Source organism: Danio rerio, chromosome 10 (genome assembly GCF_052040795.2).
Source record: "Danio rerio strain M-AB ecotype USA chromosome 10, GRCz13ab, whole genome shotgun sequence".
In the NCBI taxonomy this organism is placed as follows: Eukaryota; Metazoa; Chordata; class Actinopteri; order Cypriniformes; family Danionidae; genus Danio; species Danio rerio.
In genome coordinates, this window is record NC_141030.1 from 45,114,834 (window position 1) to 45,130,932 (window position 16,099).

At 40.7% G+C, this 16,099-nt stretch overlaps 1 protein-coding gene across 2 annotated transcripts in view; it reads left to right on the forward strand.

The window, feature by feature from the left end:
- Window positions 1-2,384, forward strand: part of adrb3b (adrenoceptor beta 3b) — a 28,953-nt gene extending 26,569 nt beyond the window's left edge. The window contains exon 3 of one of the 2 annotated variants that reach the window (XM_087269762.1): window positions 1,179-2,384. In XM_087269762.1, coding sequence (XP_087125888.1) covers window positions 1,179-1,187 — 9 coding nt within the window. In that variant the 3' untranslated portion in view covers window positions 1,188-2,384. 2 annotated transcript variants of the gene reach the window in all.
- Window positions 2,385-16,099: the final 13,715 nt, after the last annotated feature.

Consider the following 16,099-nt stretch of genomic DNA (forward strand, 5'->3'; position numbering starts at 1 on the left):
TTTTGAATTTACGAATTGGATTTGCGTGCTCATGAATTGTGTTTTGAACTTGCAAATTGGATTCAGTAAACTTGAATTGTGCTGCGGATGTACGAATTTTATTTTGTAAATGTTTGTTTTTGAAACTTACCTGGCTCCATAAGTTTATTTATTTCCCAAAATAACTGCATATTTTTACTCAGCACGTTAAATCGACAAATAGTAGACGTAAAGGCATTTTAGAGAAGATAAAATATAGGCTATGGAGATTTTTTAAAGTCTGTAAGCAATATATCGATTAGATCAAACAGTTGTAAACATTATTAGCCATTAACCAAACCAAAAGGAGACTCACAATGTAAATATCTTTTAATCTATGGATATTTGTAGCATTTGTATCATTCAAAAAGAAAAAAAAATCTAATCACTTTTAAAGAAATATTATATTTTTCTAACAATCTGCTTGAATGCCTGCATGATTGATGAATTATGCACCAACATGTATTAATTTGGGGCTTGTTTAAAGCCTTAACATTGGGAAATAGCTTTGGTGGCTAGCAATGTTGCCTCACAGCAAAAAGGTCTCCAGTTTGAGTCTGAAGTGGGTCAGTTATCATTTCTGTGTGTTGTTTGCATGTTCTCCTAGTGTTGGCGTGGATTTCCTTCGGGAACACATGCGCTATAGGTGAATTGATTAAACTAAATTGGCCGTAGTGTATGAATGTGCGTGAATGAGTGTGTATGAGTGTTTCCCAGTACTGGGTTGCAGGTGGAAGTGCATCCACTGCTTAAAACATGTTGGATAAGTTGGTGGTTCAATCCATTGTGGTGACCACTGATGAATAAAGGGAATAAGCCAAATGAAAATGAATGAATAGATGAAAATGAGCACTGACAGAATCAGACACACTCATCGTAATATTGGTTTTGTAGCCGTTTTAATCAACAACATGCATCTTACACCGCAGGGGTTTAGAAACCGAAGTGTACGTGAATCACATGTACTCAGGATGATTGAAAGGAACACTTTGAGACAGTGCAGACACGAGCACATCTGAGAAACATTTCAGCATAATCCTTCTGATGTCACTAAAATACATAATGTGTAAACACAAAGCCCAGAGCGCACGGAAACACACGCAGGCTGCTCTCTTCCAGCTCATGTCTAATGATTTCATAATGATTTTTTTTTTCCACAGGGCCACTGAAGATGGGAAACAGATCCAGTGCTCAAGAGAATTAACCATAATGTCATGCTTTTCAAGCGGACCCTGACTGCATTTCATGCAAACCACGTGCAAAGGCAAAATGGACAGCTTTTAAAGTAAAGAGCAGCGAAGTGGGAAAGTGATATCGAGAACAAACCGTGACGAAAATGATCATGCACTGACTGATTCTTGAACTTTACACAGAACGGAAATTGAAGTCTTAAAATTGCATCTTTTTACCTCACAAACCATCAAAAAAAAAAAAAAAAACAAACAAACAAACACACACACACACACACACACACACACACACACACACACACACACACACACACATTTGTTGTGCAGAGAAATTTTTTCCTCTCAGAGAGGATTTTCAAGAGTTCACACTTAGCTGATGAATGATAGTAAAGCTAGTTTGGCATGCTGTCCTGGGAGAGAGCCCTGAGCTTATAAGATCCTCGAGCCCTGGGCTCCCTTCCTTTGCAAGGCGAGAGGGGAGTTTGAGCTCAGGTAGATCTCGATGACTCCCCTTCTTGCTTGTTGTAGCTAAGTGTCAGATATGGATGCTGAAAGGTGTATTCAGAGTTTAGCTAAAGTATTTGGATTAATTGTTTAGAGTGCTTGTTTTTGAACTGTTGGAAGAAACCAGAGGACCCTGGGAAAACCCACGCGACCACGGGGAAAACGAGCAAACTCTGCACAGAAATGCCGTCTGGTTTGGAAAGGAATTAAACCAGGGGCATTCTTGCTGTGAGGCAACAGCGCTAATCGCTGGTCACCGTGACGCCCGTTTGAAAGGAGGGAAAGTAGGGTGGGGGGGTTTCTTCAAGACAAAGATATTGAGATGAGAAAAGTCTGGTTATTTATAGTGAGTTAAGGATCGTCTGATAGGATAATCAGTCATTAGCTAAATTTGGAACAGCTGTGAACAATCATAAACACATGATCCTCTCGAAATTTGTTTATAAATAAACTTCACTTAAAGTGAAAATGAATTACAGAATCACTTGCGCTGGAGACATTATTGGGACTATATTTATGCACATTGTGTTTGTAAAGCTGCCCTTGAGCCATGGGGATATTTTGGATGGTTTTCTTCATCAATGCAAATTAAAAGTGAAATGATTTATACTGTGTACTGAAATAACATTTCCAACCTCAATGGAAAAACATTACCATAAAGTATAAAGAGGCCATATTGTGCTTTGTAATGTTTTGCTTTTTTTTTTGTTGTTGTATCTGTTTGTGCATGTATTATATCTGCAATGTTTCAAAGCTCGTCTCCCACAAAGGGATTGTTTCAATCTAACGAACAACAGATTCCAGAGACGTGCCTAAAACAGATCCTTCCCATCAAGATACAACTTGCACAAACATCCATGCCACAATTCGAGGTATAAAGCATGAGGCAAACAAAAAGAAGGTAACTACAGTGTACTTGTCATGTCATGTTGTGAGATTTTGTCATGCTGGCGAAATAAAATCGGACTCGAGCTTGATCAATCCAATACTGTTATTGAATTAAATGCTGGGTTCCATACAATTCCTTCATGTAGTCCAAACTCAAAGCGATTACGTTAGCTTAATCATTTTTACAAATGTAAGTACTGTAGATTGAACATAAAACAATTAAGTTGTCACAAAAAACGTAAGAATTCACAAGTTTAAAAAAGTAGTTTTAAGTTAAACAGCCAGTTTTTTAGTGCAACTTCTTTTGAAGCATTGTAAGCATAAAAGGTTTGGGTAGTAGAGTTGTAACACGGATTCGTGGACAACAGAAGTATGGGTCCAAATGCAGCTTATTAAAATCTGGGTCTGGCAGACAATAGACAAGACACGAGCAAATGGTAGGGATAGATGATGTGTAACTGACGTTTCGACACAATGTCGAGATCCTGAAGCACAAGTGTTTCGAAACACTGCACTGAAGAATGATATGAAACACCCAGGTCACGTGACTAAATTGTTTTGAAACACCTGGTCACGTGACTAAAGCTTTTCGAAACACACAGGTCACGTAACTAAAGTGTTTCAAAATACCTGGTCACGTGACTAAAGTGTTTCCAAACACCCAGGTCACGTGACTAAAGGGTTTTGAAACACCTGGTCACGTGACTAAAGCTTTTCGAAAAACACAGGTCACGTAACTAAAGTGTTTCGAAACATACAGGTCACGTAACTAAAATGTTTCAAAACACCCAGGTCATGTGACAATCTTTTCGAAATACCTGGTCACATGACTAAAACGTTTCGAAACACCCCGGTCACGTGACTAAAGTGTTTCAAAACACCCAGGTCATGTGACAATCTTTTCGAAACACCTGGTCACATGACTAAAATGTTTCGAAACACCCCAGTCACGTGACTAAAGTGTTTCGAAACACCTGGTCACGTGATTAAAACCATTCAAAGCATGGCTCATATCAGAAGCGTTGAGACCTGGCGAATCTCCATTTGACCAATAATATCCAGCTGCAGACCCACACACATTTCATGACACACAATCCAGACCATACAATATAGGCAGTGGTGAACCATATATATACCTCAACATCAATATGTTTTTATATATATATATTGTTAAAAAATGCTGTACACATTAGACAATGGCGTTTACTATTTCACAAATATGACAGACTGTACTGATAGATAACCGTTCAGTCTATTATATTGAATGGCGATCGGAAACAACGTTCCCTATTCGCCCGTCTCAATCCCCATTCAATATAATAGACTGAACAGTTTTCTATCTGTCGTCAGTCAATATAGCAGATACTCGTTTGCTGGCTTTGCTGAAACATTTTTCAGAGATATATAAACGATCTAAATCGGACAGGTTTAATTTATTTAATGGATTTATTATACAGCATGAAGGTCACTGGTTCAAGCCCTGACCGGGTCAGTCGGCATTTCTGTGTAGAGTTTGCATGTTCTCCCTGTGTTGGCGTGGGTTTCATCCAGGTGCTCCGGTTTCCCCCAAAAGTCCAACAACAAGTGGTACAGGTGAATTGGGTAAGCTAAATTGTCCTTGTGAATGAGTGTGTGTGGATGTTTCCCAGTGATGGGTTGCAGCTGGAAGGGTATTCGCTGCGTAAAACATATGCTGGATAAGTTGGCAGTGACCAGGTGTTTCGCACATACATATGGCATCAACTTGGCCAGTCACAAACAGACTGGTAATTCCACACACACACACACACAGAGACGCGTACACTCACACACACACACTATACATGCACACACACACATACACTCATACATATTTGTTGAACTGTCCACCAAATGATGATTTTATGACTGGAATGAATACATGGGTCTAATTTCACCCACTATTAGCATCCAGTTTTGGAAGCGACACACTCTTGAATGGATCAGCTTGACATTTCACTGGCTGTCTTCTGACACGCATCTAAACATCTGTTAGATACACTTCAACAGCAAGCATACGGGCCGGATTAATAGAGAGCCAAAGCTTCTGGCTTATAAATATGCAACTAAGGGCCAGACAAATCATGAAAATTGAGCAGTTGCATGTCTTGTGTGTGGTTCGGGATATTGGTGTTTTGATCACGTTTTAATGCAGCGTGGCATCAGTGGGATCTCATTCATCTCTTGATCAGAGCTCTGAGAGTCACCTGCACTTGCTGCTTTGATCCTGAGCGTCTGCAACTTTTATCCTCGCGAGAAAAAAATAATAAAAATGGAAACAGAATGAATAAATGCATGAGCTTTACAAAGAAATTCATCGACATGTTGGAAGTCTAGAGAGGAGGTCTTTTCATGGAGCAGTCTTGAAGGTCTACACGGAGATATTTGATTCTGAATGACTAAACAACTCGTAGGCTGTACCCGAGACATCGCCACAGAAATGAGTCATTTTAATTGGTCTCTGCTTGTCAGTTTTATGTGGGGAAAAAAAAACTCATCACATGCATTAGTCTGATGAAGCTCGGCTCCACAGCCATTCAAACGGTGGAAGCATTAATTAACTGCAATTCTCACAGAAGGTCAGATTATCGTGGGGGAATGTTTGAAGGCTGATGTTCTGATGCGTCAGGCTGAAATGTACATCCGGAGGTTTTACTTTGCAATGGGATTGCAAAATCTGAACTCCTAATGTGAGCTCGGTCCAGTCACTGACAATATCTAGGGGAGCGCGGGGCACAAAGTAACACAGGGTTAAATGTAGCACGGAGTTTTATGGCTCGTTTCCACTTATGCCGAGTTCAGACTGCATGATTTTCAAAGTAGTCGTGTCACAGATGTTTTCACACTGCATGACTATCTGGGCTAGCGTTTCGTCGCTGCTTTGTTTACACTGCAAGATGGATCGGCGACAGGGACTTTCACATTGCATGAGTTTACTATAGGAAGAATCGCCGACAACTTCGTCCAAACTACGTCTCACAGCCAAAAGCACGTCGTATATCCTTTGTTATTAACTGCATAATGAGAAAGAAGCCTTTAATGGGGTAGAACATGTACATTTTTGCTCACCTGGGTTTAAAGGGAATTAGCCATTTCTCCTCAACGTTGATAATAAACTAATTTCTTTCTGTATGAAACGTCAAACAGACACAGTTGCTCCTGAGTCCTGTCAAACCTACACTAGTTTTTCCTCCATTTCGTGGGTCTAAATAAACCGAAAAAAAAACACTTTTAACTTCTCCCCCAGCCTCCCGCTGGCCTGCAGCAGGTATACACATACACACACACACACACACACACACACACAAGTGAATGCTGCTCTAATAATAATTAATAATTCTGGGCTAATAATTCTGACTTTAACTGTATATATATATATATATATATATATATATATATATATATATATATATATATATATATATATATATATATATATATATATATATAGTTGGGACTCAAACCAGCGACCTTCTTGCTGTGAGGCGACAGTGCTAACCATTGAGCCAAGATTGTTTCTACAGGTGGTTTGTCAAGCCAACTCACCTGTGTGACACACTCAGAAAAGCACTTTTCTATAGAATATCAGGTTAAAAGTGTTATATAAATTTAATTGAAATAAAAAATCATGATGTTGATATTGTCAACATTTGACCCAATATTGGGTTATGACAACCTAGCATTTTTAGAGTGTATATTTCTGATCTGACATGCAAAATTTCTACACTGTAAAAAAATTTCTGTAAATTATCAGTTTTCCATATTTTGTGATTTATGCTTTAATTTTTCCACTTTGTATTAAGGGATCTTGATCTTTCTTCCAACAACTTTTAACCTTGAAATGTTCAAAAAAGTGAAATTTGTGAACATTTTTAATTGTTTAAAGTTGACATATTGTCTGGGTTGGTGTTGTATTTTATGCTACAATACCTTGTAATAAACCGCCAGTACATTTTCACTGTTATTTTACAGAAATAATACATTATATTATTTTAAAGCACTAAAGTGTCAATAAAAGTCACTTTGTTAAACTGTAGAGTTGCATTTTCACCATCAAAAGTGGACAAAGCATAGATCTTCAGCCCATAATGCAATTTCCAAATGTAAATAAACAGAAAACACTTGCGAATCACAAAATACGAACATTAACGGATATATTTTACTGAACAAAATACAGTAATATACAGTATTTAAAAACAATGTGTTTGATATGACTTTCCAATGTACATGTGGTATATATTTGAAATAAATCCACCATGAGAACTGCGGAACATACTAGCTTGTTATGACTGATTGATTTTGCTTTATGGTAATTTGTTGCACAATTCTGGATTTAAAGTACTGTTTCACTCACCAAGAAATAAATTACCGTGCATCTACTTTTCAGTCAGTAAGCAAGTATGCAGATCCACTCTTCCACTCCATTCCACTCTTCCACTTGGTATAAAAGCACTGACAGCCACAACTGCAAATATACTTCAATGATTTTGTCCAGATTGCCCTGAATTCATTTGTGTCAAGCTCATGCATTATCCGGTTTACCTCATTAAACATTTCAAAGCAATATAGTTTATTACAAATGCACTCTAAAAATAAAGCCAAAAACCTTATCCTTAAACCACTCCAGCGTCATATGACCTTCCCTGACATTAAAAGCTGCAAGTAAAATGTTGAATCACAAGAACGTACAAACAGCATAATAGATAGCATCAGCTTTTAAATCTCACAGAGCTCATATTATCATCCCTCTGGACTGATGCTAATCTGCGAACCAAGAGAGTAAACATAAACAAGGTCACGAATTCAGAAAAGACTTAATCTAACCTTCTTACTGGTGTTGATTACATGCTAACTACAAATTTACATGTAAAGTATAAAACGTACACAATATAAAGTGTATAGCATGCCAGGATATATTATTTAGTAAACACCAATAGGGCGACAAGGTGGCTCAGTGGTTAGCACTGTCGCCTCACTGCAAGAAGCTCACTGATTTGAATCCTGGCTGGGTCAGTTGTCATTTCTATGTGGAGTTGGCATGTTCTCCCCATGTTGGGGTGGGTTTCCTGCGGGTGCTCTGGTTTCCCCCACAGTGCAAACACATGCACTATAGTGTATGATACACATGCAGGTGTATGATAGAGCCCTGCACATCTGAGACTGCATGCAACTCTGCAGTCAGATACTATTGGAACCATCAAACTGTCCTGGTAGTATTTTGACAACTACCAAGCTTGTCTAAAAATATATCGGAAAAATAAAAGTCTGCCTCCTTTCTCTTTCTCTCTCTCGTCACTTCACCTATGCAGACTAATGTTTGCTTTAAAGAGAGGGAGGAAAAAAAAGCTTCCAGAAAATTGCTCTCCCCCTGTCATATTCTGTATATATAGCCCAGTCCTAAAAGCCTATATAAACCACAGGTCTGATTGCTCTATAGAGATGCAGGCTAGTTCAGCACAATGTTCCCTCATCAGAGTAGAGTACTGCGCTCTTCATCACTGATTCATACTGATGTAACAGCACGCTGATATGCGCGTATGGAGGAAAAAGCAGTCAACATCTTTACAGCAAGAGAAAGAATGAAGAAATAAATGTTTGTCTGTCTGGCTGGCTAGTAAATGTGAGATTTTTTTAATAATGATACCAATTTAACTGGAAAGAGGAAATATTAACTGTTTCACTCTTTGTTTTTTTGACTCTTTTATAAGTAAACTTGCTCATTTTTTATTTTATTTTCTGTCTCAGATGTTATGTTTGTTTTTAATTCATAAATTACATTGATTTTTATTTTATTTTGAGGGCATAGTGGGAAAATAAGAACACTAAAACATTCTAACTTTTCTTATTTGGTATTATATACTACTATGTATGTCCTTGTTCATGTTGCCACAGCGGGGATGAACCACCAACTTATCCAGCAAATGTTTTACACAGCGGATACCCTTCCAGCTGCAAACCAACACAGGGAAACACTCATACACACTCACATTCACTCATTCACCACAGCCAATTTAGTTCATTCAATTCCCCTATAGCGCATGTGTTTGGACTGTGGGGGAAACCGGAGCACCCGGACTAAACCCACACCAACACGGGGAGAACAGGCAAAGAAAGAATATGTCTGTTTCTCTGGGTATCCAGACAACAAGCCAGCAGAGCCGCCCAATACCCAAACCTGTTAACTGAATTAGCAATCTCCTATAATAACAGCAGTTGACTGAGAAAGCTGAGAGGAGCAGAATCAGGAGACAAAGTCGGATGATAAAGAAAGAGCAGAGTTTATTGAATAATCTTAGTTGCGTGTGATTTGATGCTCAAACCTTGTCTGACCAGGGTAAATCCAACAAGTGTTATTAAACCACAAGCAACATTCCTTTATTCATTAATTTTCCTTCGGCTTAGTCTCTTTATTCATTAAGGGTCACCACAGCAGAATGAACCGCCAACTATTCCAGCAAATGTCATATTCAGATGAGAATGCCCAGACTGGTTCCAGCTGATAGAAAGGCAAGAGTAACTCAAATAACTACTTGTTAACCGAGGTCTGCAGAAGAGCATCTCTGAACTCACGACACGTCCAACCTTGAGGCGGCTGAGCTACAGCAGCAGAAGACCACACCGGGTGCCACTCCTGTCAGCTGAGAACAGGAAACTGAGGCTACAATTCACACAGGCTCACCAAAACTGGACAATAGAAGATTGGAGAAACGTTGCCTGCTCTGATGAGTCTCCATTTCTGCTGCCACATTCAGATGGTCGGGTCAGAATTTGGCATCAACATCATGAAAGCATGAATCCATTCTGCCTTGTATCAATGGTTCAGGCTGCTGGTGGTGGTGTAATGGTGTGGCGGATATTTTCTTGGTACACTTTGGGTGGATTAGTACCAATTGAACATCGTGTCAACGCCAAAGCCTACCTGAGTATTGTTGCTGACCATGTCCATCCCTTTAAGACCACAGTTTACCCATCTTCTGATGGCTACTTCAAGCAGAATTACACACCATGTCATAAAGAGCGAATAATCTCAGACTGGTTTCTTGAACATGACAATGAGTTCACTGTACTCAAATGGCCTACACAGTCACCAGATCTCAATCCAATTGAGCAACTTTGGGTTGTGATGAAACGAGAGATTGGTATCATGGATGTGCAGCCGACAAATCTGCTGCAACTGTGTGATGCTATCATGTCAATATGGAGCAAAATCTCTGAGGTATATTTCCAGTGTCTTGTTGAATCTGTGCCACGAAGGATTAAGGAAGTTTTGAAGGCAAAAGGGAGTCCAACCCGGCACAAGTAAGGTGTACCTAATAAAGTGGCCAGTGAGTGTAGATTCTTCACCAGCTTTCCTCACAATATCTTCTTTTATTTTAAACAGAAGAAAGAAACAACACTAGTAACAAGTAAACGACGACAGAATGTACATTGTTGGGTGAACGATCGCTTTAAATGCTTACCATCCCACACAACAAAACATGATTATAAATATCAAAATATTATGCATATATGGTTGTGACATACTGAACTATCCCTGTAAATTGACAAAAACCAAAAGCGACAACATTATAAATAAAAAAAAAACAAATCCATCTCCATCTTCAGATATAGAGCACAGATGGCAGCTCCTGCTTGAGATCTGCCATCAATTCACTTCAAGTCAAAACAATCATTACATCGGCTATTTTTGCATACAGTGCGTGTGCCTATGTGATTTATGCAGATTGGTCCTTTAAATAAAACACATGTCTAATGCTTTACGAAGACGCGGAGAGATAACAAGGACAGCTGTGGCGCGGTTTTCATCAGGCGAATATATCAAGAGCTCCAGAGCGACGTTAAAGACTTCTTACATTGTCACTTCCATGCGCAAAACCCTCAGATCATCCATTCTGGCTCCTCAGGAAAAAAAGGAATAATGGATAAGCGGGTGAAGGATGGAGGAAGATTCGTTGTGCTTGAGAGTATCTGTCTACCTCTAAATTTATATTATATACCACACACACACACACACATAAACACATTTGTTTTTGTGAAAAGTGGGGACATTACATAGGTTTCCATTCATTTTATACTGTCCAAACCAGGGATGGGCAAACTTGATCCTCGAGGGCCGGTGTCCCTGCAGAGTTTTGTTCCAACACTAGTCAAACACACCTGAACAAGCTAATCAGTGTCTTCAAGATCACTAGAATCTATAAGCAGGTGTGTTTGATTAGAGTAGGAGCTAAACTGTGCAGGACACCGGCCCTCCAGGACCGAGTTTGCCCACCCCTGGTCCAAACCGTATATTGTATTGCCCTCACCCCACCCTACCGCTAAACCCAACCATCACAGGAGGCAGCTTTACTCTCTGATTAAACTCATTCTGTGGGATTCATAAGCACTTTGAGATATGAGAATGTCCTCATATTTCACCTCCTTTTTGTAATACCTGTGTCATATCACAGGATGTCATTTTACAGATTTGTGTCCTGATATGTCACAAAAGCACGTACACACACACACACAAACAAACAACTCAACCGGTCATACTTAGAATATAATCATATTTTATTTCTGATTTTCAGACGAATAAACTTTAGCATGGTGGCTCAGTGGTTAGCACTGTCGCCTTAGAGCAAGAAGCTCACTGGTTCGAGTCCCGGCTCCCCCAGTCGGTATTTCTGTGTATAGTTTGCATGTTCTCCCCATGCTGGCGTGAGTTTCCAACGGGTACACCGGTTTCCCCCACAGGCTAAACATATGCAGGTGAATTGGATGAACTAAATTGGCTGTAGTGTATGAGTGTTTGTGTGAAAATGTGAGCGTGTATGGGTGTTTCCCAGTACTGGATTGCAGCTAGAAGGAAATCTGAATAGTTGGTGGTTCATTCCGCTGTGGTGCATTAAGCTCAGAAAAAATACCCCAACTTGTGTTATTCCCCTAGTCGGGAAAGTGAGAGACATGGGGTCCGAGTGAAATGTCTAACCCGGCCCCAGAACGATCCCCCTAGGTCAGGGGTGTCAAACTCAATCCCTGGAGGGCCGAAGCCCTGCACAGTTTAGTTCCAACCCTGCTCCAACACACTTATCTGTAGGTTTCAAACAAGCCTGAAGGACTCAATTAGTTTGATCAGGTGTGTGTAATTAGGGTTGGAACTAAACTGTGCAGAGCTGCGGCCCTTTTGGAACTGAGTTTGACACCTGTGCCCTAGGTAGATATTAAGTAAGGGGTGAGGTGTCGGACGGTAGAGGGATGCTTAAGTTGTGAGAAAATGGAGATACTTCCAGCAGGACAGCAGTGAAAACAGTGTTTTAGATCAAAAACGATCCGCGTTTCACCTAGCGTTTCTGAACATATCTCCGTCCACACTACGCCACCAAAAACGTATATCACGTGACCATTCGCGCCCTCTAGGCATGTGCGTTCTAGCGAATATATGCCACTGCTGTAGTAAAAAAAGGCAGAGTTTAACAGCACAATAACGCCTAAAACAGACAATAATGCAAACAATGCTCCCATTTCTGTGTCCATGTTGTTGTTTCAATCAATCAATCAATCAATCAAGCCTTTATTTGTCACTACACTTTCCAATAGCGAAATTGGACCCCCCAGACCATACACAAAACATCACAAACAACTTTTCAGGGGAGACAGATCATAGGAGGTAGCATTTAGAAACGAAGAAAAATACATTTGGACAGTTAGGCAAAAAAAAAAAAAAAACACCCCCTCAGCTTGCCCTTGATTAGGACAAAGTGAGAAAAGGGAGAAAAACAGCCCTATCTTAGCATAAGCACACCGGCAAGACACAACATAGACAGAGGGGATGGGAACAGGGGTAGTGGAAAACAGTCCGTTGAGTGCGGGCAGCCAACTGGTCCAGCAGCCATTTCAGGCGCAAGTCACAGTCCCGCCCACGCCCCACGTGGGTAAAAGCACACGAAGGCGTTTGGATGGGGATCGGTGGTGAATGTTTATCTGTAGATTTGTTTGTGTGTGTGTGAGCCTGCATAGTCCAGAGTCCCGCAGGTTACAGTGAAGTCTGGTCTGCTGTCTTCCGGTAGCGCTAAAGCCATGTGTTATAGTCATGTGATAGGGCTTGACGAATTAGGGAAGGATACGCAATGACACAAAAGCCCCATCAGCTAGCGAATGTCAGCAGCCTCCGTTTTCAGATGTCTCCCTTGTCCCCCATCCACACTGAGACGGAGCAGCAGCTTTTTAAGAATGAAAACGGCCTCTCCAGCGTTTCCAAAATGCTCTGTTTTCGGCGCTCGAAAACTCCGGCGTAGTGTGGACGGATGGCGCAACCGTAGCAAAACTTATGCGTTTTCAAAATAAAACGCATTAGTGTAAACGGGGCCTCAGACTGGTTTCTTAAACATGACAATGAATCCACTGTACTCAAATGGCCTCCACAGTCACCAGATCTCAATCCAACAGAGCACCAAGGACAACCTAGCGTTTCTGAACATATCTCCGTCCACACTACGCCACCAAAAACGTATATCACGTGACCATTCGCGCACTCTGGGCATGCACGTTCTTGCGAATATATGCCACTGCTCTAGTAAAAAAGGCAGAGTTTAACGGCACAATGGCGCCTAAAACAGACAATAATGAAAACAATGCTCCCATTTCTGTTTCCATGTTGTTGTTTACAGTGAAGGTTGGTCTGCTGTCTTCCGGTAGCGCTAAAGCCATGTGTTATAGTCATGTGATAGGGCTTGACGAATCAGGCAAGGATACGCAATGACACAAAAGCCCCATCAGCTAGCGAATGTCAGCAGCCCCGCCTCCGTTTTCAGATGTCTCCGTTGTCCCCCATCCACACTGAGACGGAGCAGCAGCTTTTTAAGAATGAAAACGGCCTCTCCAGCGTTTTCAAAAGGCTCAGTTTTCGGCGCTCGAAAATTCCGGCGTAGTGTGGACGGATGGTGTAACCGTAGCAAAACTTATGCATTTTCTAAATAAAACTAAAACGGGGCCTCAGACTGGTTTCTTAAACATGACAATGAATTCACTGTACTCAAATGGCCTCCACAGTCACCAGATCTCAATCCAACAGAGCACCAGGGACAGTTTGGTATTTATTAGGGGGGGGGGGGGTTGGTCTAATGCTGATTACATAATAGTATGATTGTCGATGTATTAGAATTGTTAAAACATCTGCACATGTTCCTCCTGAAATTTGTTTAGAAAACGTCACATATGCAAACACACACTCAAACACCTGAAACAGTCACACAAACAAAAGTCAGAGTGTAACAGGGTATATGCAGGAATCCTAAAGGTAATTTCAATACCTTTTTAAAGACCTTCTCAGAATATTTGGTCGGGGAAGGATGGGTGGGACAAGCTGGCGGCATTTTCACAGACAAAAGTGTAGAGGGGGTGGTGGGGGGTGGTGTAATGAGTGGTGGCCGATCACGGCCAAAGTGATGAACAACGGGGAGGAGGGGTGGAGTTGATGTCTGCGGAAGAATCGGGGGTATGTCGTGGACCCCTAATAATATCTCTGGGGGCCTCCTAAATTCTAACTTTTCCTCCCCTGGCTGCACCCCTGTCTCAGTAGATACTGCTTTTGAATTTAAACATACTAATCTGTAAGAAAAGTACATTCTATACAGTATGAATGTAAGTAGTATGAATACATAGATATATACACTAGATATCGCATAGGGACCCTGAGCATGCGTCAATAGCGCCGCCATATTGGTACAGTGCTCCCAGGACAAATGTTATTCAACCGCACTAGTCAAGACAGTGTTATTACGTGAAGATGCGAGACTTTAGCGCTGTGTACGGGTGTAGTAACGAGCAAACAAAGAAAACAAAGCACAAAGGCAGAACATTTCATAGGTAATATTAAGTTTTTTACGTTTTTGTATGTTCTGAACTTTTGTGCTAATCAGGTAACGTTATTGATGATAACAGTCACTTACTGCATTCACCATAAGGCAAAGCAGCTCCAACTCACACTAAATACTCGGCTTATGCTAGTTTTGTTGAATAAAATCAGCAAACAATGCAAAAGAAATATGACAGAGATGCTGCGCTGCCAGAAACTTGTATTACTGTCGGCTAACGTTAGTGAACGAGTCGTTCATAACGGAGATTTATTCACAAACGAGTCGCTCCCTCCGTCAGTATGAGAAGTGAAAGCAGGAGAGGAGCTGTGTTTCAGGACATGTATTATATTAAATTTAACAGGGAGGGTGAATAGTACATTTCTGTACACACAAACACAAGCTTTTTGTCAGGAATGCCCGTGCGGTCACTGATCCATCAATGTAGAAAAGTGATGTAAATTATAATTTTCGTTAATAGAAAAAAAATTACACACTAACATCCAGGAAAACTCCCGATCATAGATATATGTGTATATGTGTATATCTCTGGCTTTGGATGGCCACAGTCCTCCACTGTACCTTGGTCCCGCATTCATTTCAAAGGAGCGCTATCCTATAGCAAGATGGCGGCGCTATTGACGCATTCCGTCCAATAGACAACAATAAGCCAGGCGACATCTAGTGTATATATCTATGGTATGAATAGAACTCGGATGCATTACATCTGCCATTTTGTCATGATCACATGACCCACCCGTGTCAGTTGCGTTGCTTCACTCCCATTGATAAATCCTCTTACAGTGCATCATGGGATGGCGTAGCGTCCATCAGATGCGCACTTCAGAATCTCTTCAGAAGTAGTAGGTCATTCAGGTACTTCCCACTTACTGTTCTTTGTATTCGAATATACTTCTCAGCTTGCATAATGTTTTTAGCGTAATATATAGTATGGAAGTACAATCGATTATAGGACTGTCCTGTAATCGATTTTTGATGTGTTTCTTTTACTCTAATGTTAGATCTCAATTTGATATCAAGATTGTTTACATGTAAACAAGAACGTTCACTTAGCATGTTTAATAAATATCAGCAAACATATTAAGGTGTCTTTATGCTTTAGAAGAGTCAAAAACTTACACACAGCACCTTTATTAGCTTAATTATTTTTACAAATTTGAGTGGACTGAACCTAAAACAATCTTGTCTCCCCCGCCCTCCCAAAGAAATAAGACATGTTGATTGATGCATTTTCTTTTCGGGTTAGTCCCTTTATTAATCAGTGGTAACCACAGCGGAGTGAACCACCAACTTATCCAGCATATGTTTTATGCAGTGGATGCCCTTTCAGCTGAAACACCCATACACTCTCATTCACACTCATACAGTACGGACAATTTAGCCTACCCAATTCACCTGTCATTCCCCTCGCTGGCCAGCAGAGGTCATCATCACCGGACTATTGACATTACATCATCCACTCCACTGATTAGCACTCACACCTGCATTACATCTCCCAATCACCTGGCACACGCTTATAAGCAGCACACATACTCAGTCCCATTGCGAAGTCTTGTTCTGCCCCAGCTAACACTACTGAGCGTTTCTCTACCTTGCCTGCTTTCCCGTTGCTTACCTTGCTTTGAT